The sequence below is a fragment of the Varanus komodoensis genome, unplaced genomic scaffold, assembly GCF_004798865.1.
Source record: "Varanus komodoensis strain SLA01 unplaced genomic scaffold, ASM479886v1 scaffold11, whole genome shotgun sequence".
In the NCBI taxonomy this organism is placed as follows: Eukaryota; Metazoa; Chordata; class Lepidosauria; order Squamata; family Varanidae; genus Varanus; species Varanus komodoensis.
The window spans coordinates 12274783-12301489 of NW_025335317.1; the positions used below are offsets into that span (position 1 = coordinate 12274783).

Consider the following 26707-nt stretch of genomic DNA (forward strand, 5'->3'; position numbering starts at 1 on the left):
TAGTTTTGTATCCCATGCTACACTCCATTGCATAACTCACAGTGTGAACATCTTGTGCATCAGTTATCCTCAGTCTGAAATGTTGGTTCCCATCATCCCCAGGCAGCATAGCCAATAAGCAGGGTGTTGGTCTTTGTGGTCCAAAGTCACCCCAGGAGGGAACTTCATGTGCATCACGCAGAAATGTCCATCCTGCTCCCACACTTGAAACGATTGTCCCAACCATTGGCATTAGTGATGGTTGGGGGTTACGTGTGCACTGATGCAGACAAGATTTCTTTGTCATTATTGTTTACAAAGCCATTTCAAACCATGTATGGCTTTAGTTGCTGGCTTACAAGGGACTTGTACTTGAATTGAGGCCCATGTGATGAAAAATCGAGGTCAATACCAGGGAGCGGAGGCAGAGGGAATACGGGTTACTGACCATCTCTGCAAACTGGGAAACTGCATAATGAATACATGGTGCTCTTCCCAAAACCTCTTTGATGCTGGCATTACATTTAAAAAAGATAAAAGGGAAAGAAAACCAAGAATAAAAGCCTGCATTTTTTTTTTTTTTTGCTAAGACGCTGTATTGTGTTAATTAACACAATATCCAGTTTCAGAGGGAAGCCTCTCTTTCTTCAACTAAAACTATTTCCTGATTTTTTTCTTCCCTCACTGGCTGTTGGTCTAAGGTATAATTTCATAATTACAAAAGATCTTAGTTTGAACTCTCAAATTACCTTGTTTCATTTTAAAGGGGTAGTTTGCATATGCTTGGTAAATATAAGAAAGGGTTACAGTTAGTAATTATGTAAATGCATCATAACAAAATGACTGGATCTCAGGAAAGATACCAGTTGTTTTCCTTCTCAGATTTGCATCCACATAGCCTGATCTTCCTACTTTTGGAGGCACACCTTAATGTAATGAGAAGGGTTGAGAGCATCCGAGAAGCCAAGGGCAATGCCACAAGGAGGTCAGATGCGGAAGACGACATCAAAAACTTTCATGAAAGCACCCAAGAGGAAGTTGATCACACACCAAAACAAGTCATGCTGATAATCCTAGATGACTGGGACACAAAAGTAGGAAACAAAGCAGAATCCCATATTGTAGGGGAATATGGCCTGAGGTTCAGAAATGAAGGAGGGAGACAACACATAGAATTCTGTGATGTCAACAATTCTGTTTATTGCAAATATATACTTCAGGCAATCAGCCAGAAGGTTGTTCAGATGGGCATCACTAGATAGGAAATTAAGAAAACAAAAAGACTACCTGATCAGAAGTAGGTGATCTTGCTGCCTGAACTACTTCGGAGATGACTCACTAACCCACTGCACTCTTCTGAATAAGTATTTTGAGGTTTGCATTATATTAGTACTCCAGAACAGGACATACCTGCTACATAAATAACTATATTTAACACACAATGGTTTGTTCCATTTTGTTCAGACACCTGTATGTTCAGCAGGAATACTGCAGAGTTATCCAAAAGGGAAGAACACACTTTTGAAAGAGTAGGGTTTTAGTTACGTGGAGGATAAATTGGACACATCAAAACACACACATGGGTCACAATCCAGTCACAGGTGCACTTAAGCCCACTGATTTCAGCCGTAGATTATAGCTAAGGTTATGTTGGTTGCCAGACATCAAATTTCAACCATCTATATTAGAAGTGGTGATGCGGCCTGCATTCCTCTCACTCATTTAAGGAGTTTTCGTTTCCCCAAGTATCATATTCCACTCTGCAGCAAGTGAGACTGAAAGTCTCCTGATTTAAGATCAAGTTCAAATCTCCTTCAGAGGCCTTACCCATCGTCTTTGACCACCAAGCCACAGCACTTCTGCAATGAACGTAACCAGAAGAAGCATTTCAAGGACCCATCCTGGGTATATATAACACAGTTGAAATGGCTTCACTGCCCATACATATGGAAAGAAAGCATCTCTGGAAGAATGTGATCCATCCCTCAGCTGCTCGGGGAGAGTGCATGCCACCTTTTCACCAGCTCCTTGGGGTTGCTGACCATCTCGTTCCAGTGCTCCAGCTCCTTTCCCCTGGTGTACATGAAGGGCCCAACAACGACCCGGCCCAGTGAATAGGTTTCTAAATACCAGCAGAAAAACAGTGTGATTAAAACACAAGTCTGCATCAACACGCCTGCCAAACTACTCACCCAAGGATTATTTCTTCAAGTGGAGGGGCAACATTCCTAGCCTGAGTGAGCAACATTCTTAACCTATGTAAGCAACAGAGAAAAAATGTGTACAGCTTTTCTCCCTTTCTAACAGTCCCTTCCTTATCTTTCATATTCTTGCTCATCTTTCTCCCTTCTTTCGCCCTGTATATAGCTACCTCCCCCAACCCTGTAAAACATGGATGCTCTCAAGTGCCATTTGTCCATGGCCAAAACTGGCTTTACGATGGGGATACAGTTGCCCCTTCCAAAAGCTCCGCTCCCATCTCTGAATTGGGGAGTCTGCTCCCAGTCTCCCCAGGGTAACATCTGAAATGGGGAACCGCATGGGACAGGGAATGATGTGGTCACTCTGCCACCCCCCGTGATGTTTCTGCTTCCAACATGGCTGACAATCATGGCGCACAAGAAACACAATCATTGGACTTATGAGCCATTCAGTCTTCAGCTTCCCGTTTCTGGGTGAATAGCAAGAAGATCAGACTGCGCCACGATGTGCCAAGAAGAAATCTCACCGTGTGAAAGGTGACATGGGCGTGGCTTCATCATCCCATGTGAAAATGGGGTATACAAAGATGGACACCTTGCCCAACACAAATGCGCAAGCATGAGCAATTGGTGGCTGACTCTATGTGGTGTCACCCATTCATGCTTTGAAACCAGCAATATTCATTCCTGTAGTCTTTTTTAGGATGAGTGAGAATTAAGGCTGCCATCCTAGCACTTTTCACTCGGTGGAGGGAGAAACACCGTGTGACATACTTCTGAGACAATATGGAAACAATTATGGTAGTTGCTATGACTGTTTCTATCCTGCCAGTTTTCCTCTTGCAGGAGCCCAAGGGGGCTTGCATGGTCCTCATCTGCTCTGCTTTATCCTCACAACAGCAGCCCTGTGGGTTGGATCAGGCCAAAAGGAAGTGACTGGGCCAGTCTCCCAGAGAGCTTCATGGCCGAGCAGGGCTAGAACCTGGACTTCCTAGGTCCCCCGTCCAGCGGTCTTCCCACCAGACTCCACAAAAGGTAGCAAACACCTAAACTGAGATGTTTCAGAGGAAATATACCTCATGCATAACCCATTTGAGACATGCTAGTTGCAAGTGATGTCACCATATTAGGAAGCTCAGGGGGTGGAAAGCCCCACAACCTCTTAGTAGGGCCAGTGCAGGACACTTTGCTGCTCAGGGTGATGCACCCTGACCCCTACGACTCAAGGCGTGGAGGCCAGCCAGATTGTTTTGGCAGGAAATCTCAGAATTGCTTCTCTCCATGCTTGGCTGTTGTGCTACAACAATATTTTGATTGAACTATCATATGCTGCCTGTCATGCTGCCCCGGAGCTCCTTCCCCCTCCTTCTGCCTTACAAGGGCTGGTTTCAGACCTCACAGGATGGGGCCTTGCAACCCAACACAGGGTAGGTATCCTGACACAGAGCAGATGGTGCTTTTTGCAAAGCACGCCACTGGGCCGGGAGCAGCTTCGCCTGGTCACTGGCTCTGTGTCGGGATGCGATTAAAGGCTAAAGGCGCAACTGGGGGCAGCCAGAGTTGGGCAGGGAGTTGGCAACTCTCAAAGCTCCCCACAGGATCATAGCAACAGCCTTCTCAAGAGACAGCTGCTCCCACGCTTCAAGTTCTTGCAAACCCATCGGGCTGCCCCACGCAGATTCCCCAATGGGCCATTTTCCAAGATCCGGGGGTGCCATTTCCAAAGGAAGAGGAGATTTTATTTATGGAGTTAATAAATAACATATTTAATGGATACCACCGAATACCTGAAGCTCCCTGGCCAGTTTACGAAACACTTAAAAATACAGCATAAAATACAAGCAGCATCATAAAATTATCATAAAATACAACTATTCAAAACGTTAAAAACAAATTTGAAACATATGTAAAAAAGCTTTAATAGCTTATGCAATTAAATCATGAGCCCTTTTTAAGACCCAATATAGTAGCAAACTAATTAAATGCCATTTGGTAGAGGAGAGTCTTAACCTGGGGCCAAAATATATTAAAGTTTGTGCTCCTCAGTAGGGAGCTTGTTTTATAGCAGTTTTGGACTGGAAATGCAGGAGATCGGAGTCCTAGTTCAGACTTGACTATGACACTCACTCTCAGCCCAACCTACCCCACCTGCTAGCTACTGTGAGGATAAACGGAGCCATGCGAGCTGCCCTGGGTTCCTCAGTGTCCGGATCAGGCCCTGAGCGACCCTGCAATTGCTTGCAGAACCAGGAACACCTTTGCGGGCACCTGCAGGAGACACCTGAGGAGCAAGGCTTCCCTGCACGGCTGCTCTTTGCCATGGCAACACAAGTTGCCCCGGTGACTCTGTGTGCTCTGGTCCCTGCATTGCGATGTCTCGCTCCAGTGTGCTCCTGCCTCGCACCAGCCTCTGCCCTTCTCCATCTTTTCTCTGAGTAGACCCTGCCTCGCCCCAGCCTGTTGCAGCCCTCACAACCTCTCTCCGGTAAGCTGACCCTGGAACTGTGCTCTGACTCTCGTTCTCGCTCCCTAGGCCTGGCGTCCTGCCCTTCCCTACTGCCGCCCATGGTCTGGCCCTCACACTGAGAAGAGCAAAAGTGATGGGGTATAACTGCAGTGTCTGTTGTGGTGGTGGTGGTCGTCACTACTACTACTGGGGACCACCGCAGAAGAGGTGCTCCTGCTTGTCGCCAGCAACTGTGCCTCTCTCAGAGGTGGCACCTGCTTCCTGCCTGCAGATCTGGATCATAGCGACTGGGTCGACGGCTGCTGGGAGAGGCACTGTGGTCCCTAGCTGTGTAGGGCTTCATAGTTTAATACCAGCACCTTGACCTCAGCTCAGAGACACAGAGGCTACCAGTGCAAGCCGGCCAGAAGTGGTGTAATGTGTTCAGACCTTCTGGTTCCTTGTATTAATCTGGCTGTTGCATTTTGCGGTGGCAAATGTTCGCGAAATAAAAAAGAGCCCTCCTGGATGGTTTCAAGGTGAAGTTGTAGGGGAAAGAAAAGCATGCCATGGCTCCACTTTCTAGTAGTGACCACCCTGCAGCTCTACATCATAACTTTAGCCTCCCCCCTGGGAGAGAAGGGTAAGTGAACCAGATGCTGGAAACAGCACAAGTAGACAAGCAACTCCTTACTGGCTTCTTCAGCGTCCTGAAGCACAGAGAGACTCAGGCTTGCCGTATCGAGATCTAGCTGCCCAACCTTGAAGCTGAGCGTCTCATTGTACAACGGATTGGGGGATCCTACGATGGTCGAGGTCCTTTTGCTTTTGATGACCTGATTATGGTTCATGAGCGACACCTTGACAAACACACCTGCAAGGAGAAGACAGGATGGAAAACTACACCAGGCAGACAAGCCATTCCTGAAAAAGCCGTCTTGGGCCTCCACCCACCCCTTCTCCATAGACTGCACTTTGGGGAGCTGCAATCTGGACTAGAACCTTAATGATCCCAACAAACTATGACAGCATCCCACATATATCGACAATCATCCTGAAAAAACTGAAGCTGCATTTCAAAAATTTAGGGAGGTATGTGATGCTGCCCACTTAATCAGCAGAACCCCCTTGATTACACAACAGGGAACCAGAAGTTGCCATTCATTTCTGCAATGGGTACATCGCTGGAGCTTGCAGAAGGGAGTCCCAAGTTTCGGCTCGTTCCCAGAGCTGCTTAAGCGGCACTAGCTCCTTTGGCATCAGGGGTGGAGCCCAAGAGCACAACTGAATCTGCAGAACTTCAACGGCATTAGCAGCCACTCACCACATCTCTCTGTTTTCCACCATCCCGAACATATACCCTGAACAAGAATGTGCCACTTGCTAACCACCAAGAACTCAGCCTATTTGTCAATTCTAACCTGCAAATTGAGCTAATGAAATCTGACAATAAGGCCTACAAACCAATAAACATCCATCGATATTTTTATTTATTTATTTAAAACTTTTATATGCCATCCGTCATGCAGGGCATCTCACGACAGCTTACAATCATTAAAACAGACACAATAAAACAACATCTCAATATAATAAATAACAAATAACTAAAAATATAAGTTGTTAAACAGAAAGTGACTGTTGAACATTAAAATTAGTTTTTAAAGTAAGAAATGAATATTTATTTATTTATTTAGAAAATTTCTATGCCGCCCCATTCGCCGAAGCCTCGGGGCGGCTTACAAATAAATCAATTAAAATACTATAAATTAACAATATAAAACAAGTTAACAATATAATAAAAAGGTTTTAACCTGGCACCAAAAAGAATATAAACTCTTTATCTTATAAAGATAAAAATATAAAGTTTCAGTGGTGTTAATGCAATAAACAGAGGAACAGAAAAGTGCATCTCAAACCATCTATTTTACATCATTTTAATGTACTGTTAAAGTTATTGAACATCATACTTGCATTGCTCACTATCCGATCTGTGTTGTCGCTATATAAGAAATACATAAATAAAAATGAAAGCTTACATCTCTTCCAGGACTTACCAACAGCATGTCTTTCATTCTGGAACTTCAGGCCCCTTGCTCTCAACACCACCACAGTTAGACGGCCCAGATAGTCATTAAAGCTGAGGGAGAACTGGAGGTCACCGTATTCCGAAGGCGGCTTTGGGGAGGAGGAAAATCATCAGGGGGTTGCCTGGTAAATACACAGTTTCATTGGATGCTCAGCAGTAAAAGCAGGTTGCCTTCCTTCTCGGTTAATGTAAAATTGAGTGTGTGTCTGGCATAGCCAACAAGCTTTCGAGGTGCAAGTGGAGAGCTCCGCCAGCACAAGGCGCTGGAGTTTGAACAGGGGACGGCTCACCCAGCGCCTGGGTCCAGGTGAGAACCCAGACGCTGGACCAGTGTCTCCTCTCACTGCCATCACCAAAGGACACGCGCAGCCTGAAGACCTGGGGAAAATCCAGGTCCCACAGCGAGAGGCACTGAGGTTGCCATCCCTGAAGAAAAGCGCAAGACGGGATCTGGGGCTCTAGCCCTCCTGGGCCAACTCTAAGGGTATATTTATTTATTTACTTATTTATACACAGTTTCTATCCAGGATAGGTTGGACGTGCACATGGTGGGCATGTCGTGAGCGGAGCCGGCTGGAGCCAGGGGTCAGACTAGATGGCCCAGGAGGCCCCTTCTGACTCGCTCTGTTTCTATGTATGCCAAATCTGCTTGTGTGCTGATGTGGCTTGTTTCAAGAAGAAGAGGGTACATTTCACTAGCCCTGCACCCAATTAGCTCAGACCTCTTCACCAGTCTCTTAATTGCCATCCCTTGGATCCAGCTGTCTTCAGAAGCAAACTCCAGACTCTTAATAGTGCTTAGCAGAGGCAAAAACACACAAGCCATCATTCTACCCAGCAGCTTTTCTCAAAACTACTGCTCATGTTATGACTTCAATTTAAATGAGAGCATCAGAAAGATCCTGCAATAGCATTAATTTCCCCAATTACCTTTCCAGATACTTAATTGCTTCACATTCACTACTGCAGAGAGCTTGAATTAGCTTTTTCTTAGCTCATTCTATCTGACAACATGGAGCATGAACTCCGGAATTCAGCTACCCACGCTCACAGCGGAGGAGGTTTGAGTGTAGGAAATCCCATAATCACCGTGCCACTTATCAAATGAACTCTGCCTTGGGTTCAGCACGTACCTCTGAGGGCTCCACTTCCAAATCTCGCCAAACCACCACCTTGCCATCACCAGTGAAGGTTTCATTTCTCAAGGGGAACGTTATCTGACCCAGGAGAATGTGCTTCTTCTGCTTGTCAACATGGTAGACACAGAACTTCAGCGTTCTTTGGTATAAGGAATTACTGGAAATCTGGAAAGTACCAAGCAGAGTAGAGTTGCTAAACCTATTTGGCCCCTCCCAAAACAGCTTCCAATCAAGAGGAAGACCAACCAAGAGGCCTTGACAATTATTTGGGGTGTCTCATGTGGGTTCGCTTTTGGCTATCAATGCTTGGAAGATGCCAAGGCTAGCCCAAGATGAGGCGCTGCTGCCTGAGACCAAGGCCGGGGTGCCCCTACCTTCCCGTGTACAGAAATCAGGTAGACGGGCAACAGGGCTTGTCCAAGGTGTTTAGGGTGCAGTCCGATGCTCATTTAGACAGAAAAGCACCCTCTAACTCCCAACATGCTCCAGCCAGCCATGGAATACAGCATGCAGGGAGGTGTAGGATTCCACCCCCCCCCACCCGCCAGACATGCATAGGATTGCAACCTTGTTCTATTTGTTCATTTATTCATTTCAGTTCCAGTTCTCCAGTCAGTTCACAAAATTACCAAACACAGATGCAGGAAATGCAACATACATGTCAATATCCATAAGTTTTTTTTTAATTAAACTGCTAAAAACCTATGAACGATTGTGTTGCGACCAGAGGCAAAGGACAAGATAGAAATGTTCCTCGCCTCACCACCCTTGGTTCCATCTGCAGAGGCCAAATGGACTGGAAGCTGAATCTTGCTTCAGGGTGGCTGATACAACAACATCTTCTACCTGGCTTGAAGGAAGCAAGCTAGTCTAGGAGGGGCGAGGTGGGCCACGACCTCTCTCCTCACCCAAGAGGAATGGGCAGAAGTTCTCCACAACACCCAGTAGCTGCTGCCGGCGGTGAGCACCTCACTCTGCCTAACGATGGAGCCAGCCCTGAGTGGTAGCTGAATCTCACCTGGATGCTGGTGCTGGGACAGCATCTTCCACTGCACCCAACAGCAGCAGGCCAGTCTGGGGGGACCATTCTGGCTGTTCCGTCCTCCCGTTCCTTGCCACTGCTTGCTGTCCTTGGGCACCCACTGCCTCTGGCCTTTCTGACTACTGATAGGACCAGCAGCAGCTCTAGCATCCCATCCCTACTCCATGAGCAGAAGAGCGTACCTGGAAAACGAAGGTCTCATCAAACTGAGGGTTGAGAGCTTTGCGCTTGGTCTTGGACTGCAAAAAGCGCCTCTCATCAGGAAGCAGGTAGATCTTCACCAAGGGGTTGCAGGAGCTGGAGGGAGGTTGCAGCTTTCGGGCTTTGATCAAGCAGACAAGGAGTCTTTCTGACTCTTGTTCGTATTCCACTGAGAACCAAAGACGACCGATGTTTCCTTCAGGGAAGTTGGTCTCACTCTCGTCTTCAGGGAACCGGTACAGCTCTGGGTTGATAGTTCCTACAAGGTATGCTCCAGCTTCACGGAGAGGGAGGAAATCACCAACTTTGTGTTAGTCTCAGATCCAAAAAATGTATTTTGTGTGTGTGTGTGTGTGTGTGTGTGTGTGTGTGTGTGTGTGTGTGTGTTGCTTCTACAGGAGGAACTCTGGGCCATTCACACATGCAGGTTCATCACTTGATGACTGCTGGATTGTGTGGAATGTGTGAATGAGTCATGAAAGGTCAGACACCCAAGAAAGAACTTCCAGGTCACAAATATCATTCTGCCCCATTGAGCTTTTTCAGCACTGAGCTTACAACCATCAAGCAACGCAGGTGTGAATTTGCACCCAGTGACAGCTAGTGGCTCCAGTGTCAGTGGGGTGGTGTATCTAAATTGGTCTAAATTTTTAAAGAGCTATCCAAACCCCAAGGGAAAAGTTCAGGACCAGGGACATCTCCTTTGGCGTTCCAGCCACTGCTGCTTGCGCCTCTGAACACTGTGAATCTACCTTGAAGATGGGGTCCCCTGATGCCTACTGCATTTTGACTGAAGCACTGGAACAACACACTCCATCATCCTGAGGAAACTGGCACCTTTTCCTCTCTTGCATGATTCCTTGTGCGGGTCAATGAGCATCACAGCCTGCAGCGGCCTGATTTCCAGACCCGAGCTTAGCTGCAGCATGGGCCAGTCCATGCTGAAGACCTAAGGATGTTGATGCAGATCAGAGCTATGGGTGGGAATTCCTCCTGGGGGACTTCCCAGGAGCTAAAGGAGGCAGAGGAGGTTCTGTGGGCTGTACTAGAGAGGCAGACAGGTCAGGATCCTGCACCTCTGATACAGCCACACCATCCAGGTTGTTATTTTTCACCTGGCAACCTTCCCTTCTAGGCACGCGTGCGCGCGCGCGCGCGCGCACACACACGCACACACACACACACAATGAATGCTAGACATGGCTGAGAGGAGGAAGTTCCACCTCCTCCTATTGTACATGGGAAATATGGAAGACCTTCCACCAGGTCATTTTATTTATTTATAATAGTTATATGCCGTCCTATTTGCAAAAAAGCCTCAAGATGGCTTACAATGTAATATATAACATAAATGACAATAATAAAGTTCCTGACCCACACTGGCTGCGATTAAAAACATAGAAAATACAATATTAAAACTTATTAAAATACCACTGGAATAAAAAGGTCTTAACCTGGCACCGAAAAACAAATAACGACGGTGCCAGGCGGACCTCTCGGGGGAGCGCATTCCATAGGTGGGGCGCCACCGCAGAGAAAGCCCTCCTCTGGGTGCTCACCCTCCTAATGTCCTTCATGGAGGGTTCCCGGAAGACAGCATCTGCTGCTGATCTCAAGGGGCAGGAGGGCAAATATGGAAGTTAGTCTATTTGTCCACTAACCCAGATCCTTCCACTCCTGACAAGCAGCAGCTCCCCAGGTTGTCCAGGAAAGGACTTCCTCGCTTCCTGGGAAATGCCAGGAATGGTTAAGCCCACGTTCCAACATTCAAGATATAGCAGAAGTAGGCCAGCTGGTGTTCTCCAGATGGTTTTGGACTACGTTCCCATCAGTCTCAGCTACCATGGCCAATAATAATAAGGATTTATAGGATTGGCCATGCAAAAATTTAATAGATTTAACCAATAATAAATAATAAAACATCTGGAGGGCATTGGCTTGCCTACCCCATGGTCTCCTTCTGCATCTGTAATGACGTGCTCACTATTCTCTCAGAATGCAATCAATAGATTAGAAGGATATGTAAGGCAGGGACATGGACAGGTGCGTCTGCCTGCAGAACTGGACCCAGACTTAGTCTTGCTTGAATAGACCCACTGAAATCCAAAGGGCAAGTTAGCCATGACTAACTAAAGGCCCAGGTTTCATTTTAACCATGATTAAGCCTGGATCCAATCCATTGCTAGTATATAACATACCCTGGTTCCTCAAGTTGTACTCACCTCGGTAGCATTAACCTACCTAAAGAATGGAAAGAGGATCGAGGCCCAGAGTCAGGGGTAATGTAGAGGTCACTTTCCTCCTGAATTTGTTCTCCGTTTATCATATCAACCAAAGTCTGTCTATGAAATTTTGGTGGAACGATAAAAGGGACGCTTCTTGTCCTGCCCAAAGACAACCACCACATTTCTTGGATTAAGGAAACAAAAAGGTGCCAAGCATTCAACGGGTAGCCTCAGAATAATCCAGCCAGAGCTAAACCCTTTCAAATCCTACTGACCAAAGTGGGTGAGGTTTAAATATGTGTTTAAATTTCTCAAGATCTCTTCTTGCTGATGCCAGAGTGTAGGATACAGAATAATCAATTCAGGTTGCGACAACCCAGATTCAGGCTGGACATCAAGAGAAGCTTCCTCACTGTCAGAGCAATAGGACAGTGGAACCAGCTGCCTGGAGAGGTGGTGGGCTCTCCCACACTGGAGACATTCAAAAAGAAACTGGACAGCCATCTGAGTGGGATGGTGTGACCTGGTGTCCTGCAACAGCCGGGGGTTGGACTCGATGGCCTCCATGGCCCCTTCCAGCTCTACTATTCTATGATTCTATGAAATAGGACTTGAAAGTACTTAGCTTTGGATGGATTGTGCCCATGCGTTTCTAGAAATTATATACAGCACACTCTAGTGCAGCTGCAGAGCACATGATAAATGAAGAAGAGCAAGAAACAATGTTTGAAAACAATAAAAGGGAAAATAGAATTATCCCTTTTACCAAATGAGGATTTCTTAGAAAGAGAATGAGAGAGAGAGAGCAAGACATTTATAATTTTCTAGCAAATATGGACTTCCAGTTAGAACTAGAGCAAAATATAAAACTTAGATCAACTGTGCTGCATTTGCAACAAGATGCCTGACGAAATACATGGCCCAATAGATATGTCTACTCTCCAGGTATGGGTAAATTTTGCATCACAGAACCCTTGGCTCAGTCTCTTCGGCTATTGGGTAGCCATGGGCACACCGCCATCTTTCAATTTCAACTCTCACTGTGCTATCTGCAGTGTGGAATAATAATTCAAGGCTGTTCCGGGATTTGTAAGAATGGATGGCACTTTCTTGAACATTTCAGTGTGCTAGATAAATGTTTGTTTATTCAGTTTTATTGCGAGGGACATGTTGAAGCCAAAGATTTGGGGCCAGATCACTGGTCCATGGCATGCAATGGGATCCAGAAGCATTAGACCATTGAATGGGTTGGTTGAAATGTGTCTGGTTGGTACTCATAGATCTTACAATATATGAAGATGCACTGCAATTGGCTAGGATCAGACAACATGACAAACCATGGTGATTTTTCTACCATGGTTGGTCTATTGTGCTTTCTGCATCCAGTCATGGTATATTATCATGATAAGTTTGGTCTTTAGAAACCACAATAAGAAACAATGGTTAGTTCTATAGCTTCTCTGTACCACCACGGCTTATTGCATTGCCTGAACCCAGGATTGTGGCTTCCACAGCCCTGGTGTGCAACTCCTAAAGAGCAGCAACTGGAGGAGTCACTCAAGCCATCCAGTCTCCATGTGTAGACCAACAAGGAAGAGGCAGGCAACACAGGCAGCTAGCAATGTACCTTGGGATTGAATTTCAGGTGCAGTGACTGATGGGGTTTATGCCAACAGCAGGAAGATGGACTGGGAAGGAGGGAAACCACAGCATCATAGAAACCACCTGCTTGTCTGTTCGGTAGACCATGATTTTAAAAAAAACACAATCCATGGTAACCACTCAGGGTTGCTTCTCATGTTGTGTGAACCCAGCCGTTGTTGGTTATTTCTCCCACATATTTTGTCCCATTGTCTGTTATTTCTCCCACATAGTTTGTCCCAGTGACCGACAGGCAGCAGATGGGAATAGAGAATGCCACTTACCTTGCATTTTGAGGGTAAACTGAAGAAGATTGGGCAACATCAGGTTCTTTCACAACTGGGGAACCAGGATCAGCCAGTTCTTCATAAGAACCCTTGAGGTATATTTTCTTCCAGTAAAGGTAGGCAGCTATTCCGATAAGGACCAACAGAAGAATTCCTGCTACCACACCGCCGGCCACAGCAGCTGCCTGTTCTGATTACACAAAAGCACACATTCACCTAAAGAGCCATGAAGAAAAGGTGAAGATGCTTATTTGATACATGGGAATGGACTGCTCTTGCAGTCTTGGAGAATAAATGGTTTTCCCAACTGGTTTGGTCAGATGGATGTGTCTATACATTTTATTTATTTGTTTAGTTTTGAACTTGTATGCCACCCACTAATCCAGATGGATTCTCTAATACTAGAAAAGTGCTGGGAAAAGCGAACACCTCCAGTTTCCATTTCCATCCCTTGTTGCTGATCCCCTAACCAATGCTCAACACCTCTGGCTTATGCGACATTAACTAATTACTATTGTTGTCCCAAGATTTTGCACCAGACTTCATGGGCTCTCGCACACTCGAGACATTCAAAGAAAACCTGGGCAGCCATCTGAGTGGGATGGTGTGACCTGGTGTCCTGCAACAGCAGGGAGTTGGACTGGATGGCCTTCATGGCCCCTTCCTACTCTACTATTCTATGATGCTATTCTTCTTCTTGCTGATACCAGAGTGTGGGACCCAGAATAATTGACTCAGGTTCAGGCTGGACATCAGGAAAAGCTTCCTCATGGTCAGAGCAATAGAACAGTGGAAGCAGCTGCCTGGGGAGGTGGTGGGCTCTCCCACACTAGAGACAGTCAAGGCAAACCTGGGCAGCCGTCTGAGTGGGATGGTGTGACCTGGTGTCCTGCAACAGCAGGGGGTTGGACCTGATGGCCATTTTGGACCCTTCCAACTCTGCTATTCTCTGATTATACTAATCAAGCCATAAATCAGGAAGGATGTCACTGGAACATTTTGGAACTTTTTCATGGAGGAAAAAGGTGCATAATTTCTTTTTACGACACCAGTGAGAAACAGGTACAATATTTTGTTCTGCACGCCTTTCCCAAGCAGTGAGAGTTCAAAAGGCAGTGCTGCAGCTTTCTTCCAAATGAGATCCTTGCAGTCTTAGTCTGCCTTTTGTAATATCCATTGATTTGCCTATATATTGGGTATAGGGAACAGATATTCTTTAATGGACTATCAATCTCCCAAAAGCAACACTGTGTCATTGCAGCTATCCCTTTCCACAATTGCTTTGCTCCTTCTCACGAATCAGCTACCCCCAAAATCATAAATTCGCAGTCGATAGTCCTACCAAAGGGAACCACCACATGTTTTTCTGGGTAAGGTGGGCTCTACTTTCCTACTCCCTTTCCTGCAACAAAATACGTGCCTGGTTTCAAGCCAGGAACTGCTCCAGAAAAGCTGGGGGTTTGCTTGCTTTGGCTTTGTAGGTTCCTGGCACATCCGGTTAGATATTTACGTGGTGCTTTTTAAATTCCTGGCGTTTATTTCACACCAATTTTCTTCCGCCTCCCCTTCTGCAGTGCTCTGCCACAGGCATTGCTCCTGGCCAGGGCGGCAAAGTGGCATCATGACAGCTGCAAGGGCCAGCCAGTCAGCACTCTGAGCAGCCCTCTGGGGAGGAAGAATGTATGCAATGGCCAGGAAGGGCAGCCCATCTGTTCTCTACATAGCTGTCAGCTGTTTTCTGCGGAAAACAGGAAAAATGAGTTGTTTCAGAGCCCAGAAGAGAAAGGGGCTAATGCAGATGAGCAGCAGGCCTTACGCTGAAGTGATACTTATCTGCATGACGGTCCCTTGCTAGCCACATCCAAGTTCAAATGGCTGTCATTTCTTTTTACACCCTCTTAATTGTGAACCCTTCCTGGCTGGCATATATTTCCTGACTTTTAGGTAATTAGGTAATAAAAAAGAGGTAATTTTCCACTTCTTTTTTTCTAAAGGGCTCTTTAAAGCAAAACAAAACAAAACTAAGCAAACCCAAAGCACTTCCATGCACGCATATAGCTGCTGAGAAAAGATCAGGAAGCAACAGCAAGCAATCAACTTAAATAAAACATTAACATTTGACAGCTATTAACGATACTTTGCTGCATGGTTCTGAGTGATTATTGTGGAAAGGCCTTAATGACTGATTCATGGCAGGGCTTGTTTTGTTCCACTGACGGATCTCCTCCTGTATTTCTGCTCCATTCCAGCTGGTGATTTGTGTGTGTGTCTGTGTGTCTGTGTGTTCATGTTTAACTGACCCATTTTGCTCCTACAATTGCTTATTCTGTAGTAATAACCCTTTAATGTGTGTTGGGCTTATCTGTCCTTCGCATATCTTTTAGAACAGTTAATCTGCTTTGGCATCCCCCAAAGATTTCTGGGAATTTAAGTTTACAAATGCTTCAGTTGTTCCTGTTTTCTAGGGACTTTATTTACTTATTTATTTTTCAATTTATATCCTGCCTTTTTCCTCAAAGGGCTCAAGGCAGCTTGCATCATTCTCCTCCTCCATCTCATCCCCACAACAACAACCCTGTGAGGTAGGTTGGGCTGAGAGTCTGTGACTGGCCCAAAGTCCATGGCCGAGCGGGGACTAGAACCCGGATTGCCTGAGTCCCCGTCCCACGCTCTTAGCCACTACGCCACACTGACTCTCTTTTATCCCTATCCTCAGTAAATCACTGTTCTTGCTTCTGCATTTTAGGAATCCTTTATTAAAATATTGTTAGCATTAAGTGTGTTTGTCAAAAGTTCACTTTTAAGGGCATATTCTTTCCCAAGATAAAAAACCTACCACCAGCTCTCCAACCCGGAAGCAAATTAAATCTTTTCTTTGACCAACAAGTTGCTGCCAGTGGATTTTAGGTTTTCCTGAACTAGCTAAACCATGACAAGACCTCAGCAATTATTAAAATGCATCCTGTTGTAACTAAGGTAAGTTTAAGTTTGGAAAGAAAGAAATAGTTTCATGTACTCCCTAAAATTCTCATGCCACCTGCTCCAATCCCTGCACATGGATTTAAAAAATTCATGAAATGTTACAGCTCTGTCCATTGTTGCCTTCACACCTTGAAACACATGAGAGCAAGGAGGTGTGTCGATTCCTACTGACCGGTTGTTTCTGCTGCAAAGTAGAGGAGCAAACCAACAGGTTGTCCTGTCCCTGGGTTGTTAAGCATGACGTATCATTTCTGGATAGTTGTGTGAGGGTCAACCAACACGTATAACCCATGATTGAACCAGCTCAGTGTTCCTGGGTTATTCCAATTGGGAGAGATCCAGTGATGGGAACCAGAACGCTTGCTTCAGCTCCATTTGAGATGACAAGGTGTTTAACGAACAGGAGAATCAGCATGGGATCTCACAACTCTTTGCAAAGCTTGCCTCAAATGCATCCCCGTGCCTTCTTCAAAGATGGAGGAGACTTTGTCTTTGTGTCATGCATTGCTGTAAACTGAAGGTGAAGATGAAGCTCCCTTACAAAATAACTGACTCTATTCCTTGGACAGAACTGCATGGAAAGGTCTTTATAGCAGTGAAAGAAGCTGGGCTTTCCTGAGGATTCCAGGCTCTTTTCACATCATATGGCAGGAAAACAAACTTGTGCTCCCAGAGTCTGCACTCAAACCCATGGAGAGAAACAAAAGCTGCTGGCCAGCTTCAGCCTGAACTGGGGCCCTTGAATACCTTGCGGGCAAGCCGCGGCCCCGGCTGCTCATCTAGCAGAGCCATCGCCACATCCGGCCTTCCAGACTTGACCCTCTGGGTACCGCATGCAATCAAGCAACTGTTGCTCCAGATGAAGACACCACGACTTTTTTGGTGCCAGGCTGACAAAATACGGGTTGTTACTACTATGAGAGGAACACAAGCGATGCTCTGCTTAAAACTGCTGGGCAGTCAGTCAGCAGCGAGACGCCTCTTGATTGGACTTGAGAGAGAAAGGCTTGCAACAACCCAGCCCTTTTCCAAGGGCTCCTGCCTTTGAAGACCCTGGGCCAGGCTATCGGAGGCAGGCTGAGTGGGCACTACCACTGGAGACGTCATTAAGCCAGCCTTCTGCCTGGGGAGCCTTTGGTTGAGGTAGCAGAGTCAGAAGCCCTTGTTCGAGCTTTGCTAGCATGCGACTTCCCAGCAGATTACAATGCAGCCAACGGGAGAAAATCGCAAGCAGGGCCATCCAATTGCCAGTGACTGCCTGTGCTTCCAGGCCCACCAAAGGAAGAGCTCTTCGGAGCCAATGCAGCACTGCCCGTAACAGGTGCAGCTAGTTTCGCATACTTGTCAAGGGCAAGAGATCTCCCTCATGAATCCATGACACCCAGTGCAGAAAACAGCAAGAGCTGAGGAGCAGCTGAATAAAACCCATGCAAGGAAGGTGCTAGGATTGTCCTTTCAGAAGCAGAGGCCTGGGGGTGTGTGAGGAATCTCTTCGGATGTGGGAATCCACTGGATTCTCTGGGCTCAGCTCTCCAGACCCAGCATTTGTGGGATGTTGGCCAGGAATCAAGCTCCACATCCTCCCAAGCTCTCGTGCCACTTGTAGCCGTCGCTTGGGCAACTGCACCTGATGCTGAAGAAGTTTGGCCGCAAGGGTCTTGCCTGGAAAGATTTGCAGCTTTCCCCAAGGAACCCTTTGAGTCAATCTAGCTGTGTACTATATCCACCGAATAATGAGAACCCAGGGCTGCGCTTCTGGAGCTGCACAAGCGCTGTACAATTATCAGCCAGTCTGGAGGATGTTCTGCTGGGTGGATGGACCTATATTTGGACTAGCAATGTAGTCCAGTATTCCCAATTCCCAGCTGGACATCACTGGATAAGTGGAAGCTGAGTTTATCGGGTACTGCCTGTGAACTGGTCAGGGAGTTGTTATCTTGCTGGTTGGCCTCCAGCTACAAGAACTGAGAAAGGGTGGTTAATAGGAAAACTGCAGAATTACCAGTGCTTGGGCAAGTCTAAGAAAATAGTGGCTAAATATCTGCTTAATGCTTTGGAGAAAACCCTGGACTGGAGTCTTGCCCAGCTGGAAGAACTGTGGGTGTGAGCAAAAGGCCGATCTGCCTGCAAACAGGAGTAGAAGTTTTAGCAAATGAACCAGGCAAAGCCTTGAGGAACCTGGCAGTGGAACAGCAAGCCGCAGCTCTTATATTACCCTCAGAAAGAGGAGTGTGTGCTCTTATCGACCAAGAATGTTCTGTGCATATAACAAGCATGTGGAATTTCAATTCTGGCAATTATTTCTAAACTAGCACCCACCTGTATAAATCAGCATATATGCATTTCATGCACCTGGACCCGTGCCCCGGATCTTTTAAGTACCTAGCAATGTCCTTGACATTGTGAATACTCGTACCTTGCGCTTTCTCTAGCAGGTGAGGTTTCTTTCATGCTGTTGATAACAGATTGCAGAACAATAACATTTTAAAGTATATCTTTAACCGAAAGTGTGTGTGGGTATGTGGAATCACCTTCATAGTTTTTACAGCAGTGAAATATGGACCACTGCAGAGAATAGGATGTTATAAAATTCTTGGTATAATCACTGGTGTGAAACAAGTTTATCCCTCTCTTGGGAAACACTTGTGAAATGTTATTATGGTATAAGGTGGGTGCAGAGACTTGGGACCCCCCCCCCCCCCCCCCCGCCGCTGCCAACAGAACTGGAGATCTGTTGAAAGACGGGTCGTTTATGCTGTCACTCTCCCAACCCTTTTAATAGGAAAGAAGAGGTTCATATATTTTAAATACCCTGCAGGCATTCTCAAGCCAAACATTGTAAATTGGATTTTTAAATTTTTTTACCACACAGCTCTAAAGAGATACTTACAATATAAAGGCAAGCCAACTCAAATAAGACTGGTTACATACAAGCAAGGTCCTCCTCCCAGAATAAGATAAGTAATCACAAGTATAAAGGATTAACTCACGATTGGCAGCATGTCTGATTGAGACCTCCAAATTCTCCATTATTTTCACAGATGTTTCAGGGATAGAAAGAACTTGAGGTGTGTTTCCAAAAACTCCTAGAAATCTGCCGTTTGACCCTGATGCTTATTCAGAGATAAAGCCCATGTGTTCAATTGGAGTTGCTTCATGGATGGAGCCCTTTCCTGGGCTCCACCTGGAAGTGTGCTGTGTTGGGTCACATCCCCAAACCATCAGGGTCAAAGTAGCTTAGATCAAAGCATCAGTGTCAGTGAAATCAAAGTCTGTTGTGGACCTTCCCAGGGTGACCAAATGCAGAGCAATGAAGGGGCTTTGATGCCTTCAGCACAGATGAGGGGCTACAGGCAGGTCTCGCACTCAGGAGAATGAAGGAGAGAAGCTGCCACTGCCAAAATTCCCCCTTTGACTCATTTTTAACGGTCCACCCACCCTGCCAGCCTTTGCATTGGGTCTTCCCAAATCATGCCCATATTAGCTCAGCAAAGATAATAACGGCCGTTCAAGAACACTGGAAAATTAGAAACAAGTCAACAGGCAAGCAGGGGCCCATGCCAAGCTGGAGTGGACCATGGGGCAGAAGAGAAGGGCAACCAGTATTATGAAACTGCTACACAGAGGTGCTGAATGCTGTATTTAGTTCTCGCTAGCCTTTATACCTGTTTTCACTTATGTCCTTCTGGCAGTTCAGAGCAGAAACCATTAAAATGGAAATGCAACAGGCGGACTGAAAAGGCAACAACCGGCTGTGTGTTTGGCATTGTCTCTCTCCCTCCAGCCGAAGGTTTTCTTGGAGGAAGGAGATTTGGTGAAGGGTCAAGGGTGGAAATCTATCTGCTCATCTTTTTCACAGCCCTGGGGTGCAGAGACCTGCCCAGGGTAATAGTAGGTAGCCAAACACCCTCCCAATGTTTTGGACTACAATACCCATTGACACTGGCCATTGGCCAAGCTGGTCAACCATGCCTTTATCTTTGGCAAGAGCACAAAAGTAGGAATTTCAGCAGCTGGAGTTTGCCATGGGAGCAAGATGCAGGGGGACAGGACTAGGGCAAAGATGAGAAGCCGGCCACTCAGCAAGTGTGTCAGACAATAACTCCCGGCCCTCATGGCCAATGGCCGGGGATAATAGGAGCTGGAGTCTTACAGCCCCGCAAGGATCACAACTTGCTCTGTCTGTGTATTAGTGGTACTGGATTCCTGCCCTTCCTGGCATCTGGTCGGCCTGCAAGACAGGAATGCCTTGGATTTAAACAGCTCTTCTCTGCCACAGGCACCCTCAAAGCGTTTTTCAACCAACAGCACTCTTGTTCTCGTTTTAAAATCACACTATGATAAAACGCAAGAGCTAAGCAGCAGCTTAACCACTGATGCACAAGGTGATCCAGGTGAGCTGGCTTTCTACCTCCCAGGTATAAGGGGAAATGTCTGCACCTTGAAAGAGGTAAAGGTGGGAAAATATGGATCCTGGCAGTATTTCACAAATTCTCCAGGAACAGAGAAGTGAGGTGGGCAGAAACTGAGGAACAGACCCCACCAGTTCCCTCTCCTCCAAACCCCATTGCCCAGAAGCAGGGAGACTTTCAAGATAAAAATGTAGGACTCCAGACCAAAGAGCAGCTTCACGTCTCTCTTCCCACACCCCCCCCCCATCTTTCCAAATGCAGAAAGGATCCAACTCGGCACAATGCTCTGACTTGTCACTTACCAGACATGGATCCTAAAGATACTGGAGTGGAGTCACTGATGTTGCAACTGGTTGCTTCAGAGCCTCAGTGCCATCCTGTTGCCCCAGTACCCAAGTCGGATTTAACTCTCCTGCTCTCCTTTCCCCCCAGCAGCTGTTGTTTCCACCTCTGGGGTTCTTGCATCGGGGCTGCTGAACGCTGGCGCTTCTCCTTCCTTGACAACCTCAGCTGCTGGCTGGTAACTTTTTTCCCACATGGATCTGGGTGCACCTGAGGCTAGAGAGACGGAGCCAGCAGCCAGTGGAGCTGCATGGTTTGTGTTTTTTCCTGCTTGCCTCCCGCTGGATGTAGAACAAATGACTCCTCCTCCTGGCCACCAGACAGGCTCCTTCAGACTTCAAGGGCTGCCTTGCAGAGTATGTGCCAGCTCCTGCAAGCTAGAGAAGGAAGAGGGGCCTGCCAGTAGCTTGCCACCCTTCCTTCCTGAAGAGCACAGGGTTTAACTTGGCAGGCCACCAAGCATCCTTTCCACAAAAACAATCACAGGGATGGTGGGGAGACAGGCCCCAAAAGTGAGGACACTGACACCAAGAGGCAGGCTGCCAGGAAGCTGACTTGCCTTGTATTCTGCAGTGAAGTTCCACCTGCCTTTCCAAAGGATTTTGCTTTTTTCTTAAATAAGCAGCCTTCCTGTAACACTTGGCTGTTGCTGGCCAGATTGTGTGGCCCGGCAACCCCGACTGGAGCTGCATATTGAAAATGGGACCCAGCACGCACACACACACACACACACACACAATTTTTGTCAGCTCAAGAGACAAAAGAGGTGTGTGGATGACCTTCACGCACTGTAATATTGTTGATGTTATGTGCCCTCGAGTCTTCTCCATCTTATGGCCACACCAGGAAGGGATGACCGCCAAATGTCCTCTCCTTGACAGTCCTTTGTAATGCAAGGCTGTGCTTCCTCGATGGAGGCAGTCCGTTTCTCAGCCCATCGTCCTCTTCTTCGGGCTCTGACCTTCCCTCGCCTTCTGCAGTGGGTATGCCCTCCTCATGATGTCCCCAAAGCAATAGATCTTAGCCATACCTTGGCCAGCTGTTGCCTTCCCTTCTAAGATACTCATCCAGAGAAACAGCTCAGATCAGGGAGAGAGATTGCTCAGGGTCCCAACAGTACTGGGCATTCTCTGCCAGTGATCTGGAAAGTGCTTCCCGGCATCCGAAAAACCACCTTTGCACGCATTTCCATTCTCCCAGAGGGTGTACCAAGAGCGCCACCTCTTGTTGGATGGAGACATTGCACTGTCCCCTGAAAACAGGGAGAAACTCACCAGCGGTGACTGCTCAGAGCATGCGACTTCTTTCATGGCGCAGTCAGCCTGAGGGCTGGCCCAGCAGCCTGCTTTGCCCAGGACTGCTTCCACCTCGGGGCCTATTCCAGACAGCAAGAGCCTTGGGAAGTCCGAGCGGCTGGGGAGCCGTAGCGCAAAGTTTCCTGCCAGTTAGTCTGGCTCTCTACCCTCCAGGAAGGTGTTCCGGATGGCTACTTTACTGTACGCGATGCTCCTAAAGTGGCTGGGCCATGCAGCTGTGCTGGAGTACAGATCTCAGAATCCCCGGCCAGCACTGCCATCAGCCAACACATCTGGAAAGCACCAGGTTGGGAAAGTCTAGCCTAGAGGAATACATCATCATAATCCCTTTGATATCCTGTCTTCTTTTCCTTTCGCATGGCCCTCTTCCTCCTCTTCCTCACAACAACCCTGTGAGGTAGGTTAGGCCGACAGTGGCTGGCCCAGAGTCACCCAATGAGCCAAATGGGGAACAGAACTTGGGTTTCCTGAGTCCAGCCCATCAGCATCATCATCATCATCATCATCATCATCATCATCATCATCACATCTATATCCCACCAATTTACCTCTTGTGAGGAAGCCAAGATGGTGTACACAGCTCCATTTTATTCTCACAACAGCAACCCTGAAAAAGGAGCACCTTCTTCCCTACATGCCTTCCCACCCCTTGAGATCTGGGTCGGAGGTCCTTCTTCGGGAGCCCTCCTTGAAAGAGATTAGGAGGGTGGCTACCCAGAGGAGGGCCTTCTCTGTGGTGGCACCCCGTTTGTGAAACATGCTCCCCAGAGAGGTTCGCCTGGTGCCAACGCTTTTTTCTTTTCAGCACCAGGTGAAAACCCTTTTATTCTCCCATTATTTCAGTTGTCAATTGGTCTTGATTGTGGTTTTTATATTTATCACTGGATGCCGTACCATTTTTTAATCTTATTTAATTTGTGCTTGTTGTAAACCATCCCAAGACATCAGTAATGGGATGGTATATAAAAGCTATAAATAAATAAATAACCAACCAACCAACCCTGTAAGGTAGATGTGGCTGCGGGTCAGAACCAGCCCAAAGTGAGCTTCGTGGCCACGTGGGAACACTGCTGAAGAAATGGGAGACTCTCCCAGGCATGTGGCCAAAGGGAGTGACAGAGTTCCAGGAAGTAAAGAATAAAGTTTTATTCCTCAAAGTAGCCCATTTTACCACTAAAGGAAAAGAACTCCATTGTTCACATCCGTGGAGTTTGTCTCTCCTTTTCATCACATTATCAAGAATGGACCAGAAGGAGGTTTTCTTACTCTAATTTCCCACACCTGGCCTTTTCGTTAACTTCCTCCACTGGCAACGATGACGCATATGCCTGGGCTGCCAGGGGCTACTGGCCGCGTTCCTGGGACGGCTAGACCTCTTCCGCAGCCAGCGAGCAGCTAAGTTGCCTCAGGGGCAGCCCTGCCTGAGGCAGAGTGAGGCGGTCGCCCCCGGGCGGTGGGGCTGGGAAGCGCTGGAGCACAGACCTGTGTGCGTGTGTGTGTGCCGCACAGCCTATCCCGCACCCCATGCCCTAGGATAGCCTACCGCCTTCCTGGCTTTGGGAAGAACGGCAGCTTGTGGAGGACTATTGTGTGTGTGTGTGTGTGTGTGTGTGGATGAGACAGAGTGGGGTTAAATACCTCTCTCTCTCTCTCTCTCTCACACACACACACACACACACACAATTTTGAAAACAGGGGTGTAAGTGCATTTGCACACTCAGCCTGGTGCATAGCTTGGCCATTCATGACCATGTGATGCGCGGAGCCGGCTGGAGCCAGGGGTCAGACTAGATGGCCTGGGAGGCCCCTTCTGACTCCCTCAGTTTCTATGAAAATGAAATCCCATTGCTCCGCATTTCAGTGGGTGTTATTTGTGGCTAGAGTGGATTTTGTCCACCAGGGGGCAGTGTTGCTCCAATGGTGTAGAAGCAAAAAGAGGGACAGGATAATACCTCAGGCAAGACTCTCTTGGACATCTTACAAAATATTCAACTTAATGGGTGCATAGCCAGTTAAGTGTCTCAGAAGAAAATCACAATTGATTTCAAGGTGTCAGGGAACCTCTGGGTTGTGACCTGATGGTTGGCAGTTGAAAACTAGAGCACGATTTGTAAACGACCATTTTAAACAATGCTCTTTGCTATTAGGGCTTAGCCCGTTCACTGGTCTTGCATCCCAAAGCCCTCCTGAGAATCTATAGGGATCCTGTACAGTTTGTGAAGATTCGGTGTGCTGATTCAAGGAGGTCAACACAGGAAGAAACATTTGCCTTGAAATGGCTTTAATTTTTACTGAGATGCTCCAGATTGCGCAAGGAAGGGATCCAGCACCAGCGTAACATTTCAACAATACCATTAAAGTGTCCTCCCTTTGCATATGGGCTCCCTCAACTTGACCTAAAGTAATGGCGACATATAGAATTCCAGCAAATTAGCAATTTTGCCTCCATAATAGCATGTCTTTTATGGAGGCCTGCATTATTTTTGCATCAGTCATCTGTTTTATTTTTATTTTTTTTCAAGAGAAACACTAGGCCTGCCTTAAGACTAACATTACATTCAATTTGGCAGCCACGGTGAGCCAACAGACAACTCCCAAATTTAAGCATGACTTTTTGTGTACAAAGTGTGCCACTCTAAATGCATTTGAGATGGTTGCCCTGGAAATATAAAAGACCACACTTCTTCAGTAGTACTAATATGCATGAGCATCCGCAGGAAGGCACACAGAGGAGGACAATCCCATCCTTCTGGATGAATCATAATTCCCAGCTTGCTTGCTTGCTTTCAGCAAGTTTCTAGACCTTAGCAAGTCCAAGATATGGGACTAAATGCACAGCCAGCCTTCAGCACATTCTTTTAGGATGCAAAGTCACCTGCTCCCCGCTTTCAGGGGTTTTGGCTAAAATGTGAAGTCACGGCAGTGCTAAAAACTGCCAATATCTGGAAAAGGAATGTCCAGGTTCATTTTAAGGTCCAGCAGGAGGGTCTTTCCCTGGGAAAGCAAATGCTTCTCAGAAAAACAGTTCAGACATCTAGCTGAGATGTGACTGAGACAGAACAGTAATGGATGCATTCAAAAAGAATGCAGAAGTAAAGACCGGAGTTCATCCACACAGCTCCTTATGGATAAAATAACCTCTAAGTTCTGCTCCCCTTCCCTATAATGTACACAAACAAAAAAGACAACAAGAATCCACAAAACCCACAAGTGGGCGATACCTTTAATAAAATCTACCACGTTGCCACAAAATTAAGCAAACTTTCAAGCTCCTCAGAACTGGAGTGGGCAGAAAGGAGATCTGAAGGGGTTGTTCCGTCTTCGGACGACTTGCCGGAGATCAGCTAGGATTTGCTTCCCTGTTCGGGACGCCCCACAACTATTGTCCGAGGCTGCCCACTCACACTCCTTCACGGCAGGGCCGGCCCTGAATGCTGTCTCAACTTCCTGGCCTCCTTTCTCCCTTGTCTTTCTTCGTTTTGCTCCTCGGTTTCCTCCCTCTCTCCTCCCCTTGCTTCCCCTGGCTCTGCACAGGCCCAGTTTCTCTAATCAGATGAAAGCAGCCGGATTATCTCTGTCCCTCACTGACAGTCTCCATTTTGTTTCCTCTTGGTCTAGGGAGGTGCAGGGGGAGGCACTGAAGTCAGTTCTGGGCTCACCTGTAGACGGAGAACACCGTGGGCTGCGCTCGTCTCCCCTTCTGGCTTCGACGCTGCCTGGGATTCCTCCGCCAGCTCGGTCCCTGGTGGGACCCCGCCAGGGGAAGCTCCCAGCTCTCCCCGACGATGGCTTTCAGGGTCTTCTCTCTGATGTCTGAGCATCTTCGTCCAACCCCTTCAAGGCATCCTAGCCTGGGGCAAGGCTGGATGTGAGGGCTCCGTGTGTTGGGAGGAAGGTAAGCGCTGCTGCGGAGACAGGGTCGAATTTCTCCCACAGTTGCAGGGGAAATCTCCTCTGAAACAGCGTGCCTGTCTGTGGGAATAACAACGCTGATCATGTGGAGATTAGAAGCGCTCCAGAGAGTGGGGGATTGATAGGAAAACAAACCTGTGCAGCAGTTATACGCCTTTTGTTCTGGGTGAGTGGAAGATGGCTTTGAAAGAAAGGCACAACGATGCCAGGAAAGAGATTCTGGTGGAAGAGTATTTTTAGTTTCTCTTGCTGAATGTCTGCCAGCTTCTGTTCCCTGTGCATCTGTCTCCCTCCCTCCCTGCCTTCGCACCTGGAGAATATTTTAAAAACACTTTTCTCCGGTTGTGTGTGCTTGAATTTGCATCCTCTGAGCCTCACAACATGCCTCTTCATCCCAGAGAGGTGGGGCAACTGGATGGTTATTTGGAGGGGAGCGAAATTTACTCTGCACATGCTCAGAGGCTTTCAAGGTTTTGTTTATTCCTGCAAGGAAGAT

General features: G+C 47.1%; 1 protein-coding gene across 1 annotated transcript; it reads right to left on the minus strand.

Annotated features, from left to right (window-relative positions):
• Nucleotides 1-1964: 1964 nt before the first annotated feature.
• On the minus strand, nucleotides 1965-26120 carry LOC123018207 (synaptotagmin-15-like). Its single transcript, XM_044420064.1, has 10 exons — nucleotides 25959-26120; nucleotides 21034-21199; nucleotides 13245-13437; nucleotides 11336-11478; nucleotides 9076-9371; nucleotides 7846-8016; nucleotides 6681-6801; nucleotides 5951-5959; nucleotides 5321-5500; nucleotides 1965-2101 (listed from the first exon to the last, which is right to left on the minus strand). The coding sequence occupies exons 1-10, from the start codon at nucleotides 26118-26120 to the stop codon at nucleotides 1965-1967; spliced, it is 1578 nt and encodes a 525-aa protein (XP_044275999.1).
• Nucleotides 26121-26707: the final 587 nt, after the last annotated feature.

Bases quoted from the DNA above. Each gene is read 5' to 3' on its own strand.
- LOC123018207 (XM_044420064.1), bottom strand. From the start codon at position 26,120: ATGCTCAGACATCAGAGAGAAGACCCTGAAAGCCATCGTCGGGGAGAG. The intron at 21,200-25,958 runs GTGAGCCCAGAA...CCGTCTCTCTAG, and splicing joins ACGGTGTTCTCCGTCTACAG to CCTCAGGTGCACCCAGATCC. The intron at 2,102-5,320 runs GTAAGGAGTTGC...GCTGGTATTTAG, and splicing joins TCAGGACGCTGAAGAAGCCA to AAACCTATTCACTGGGCCGG.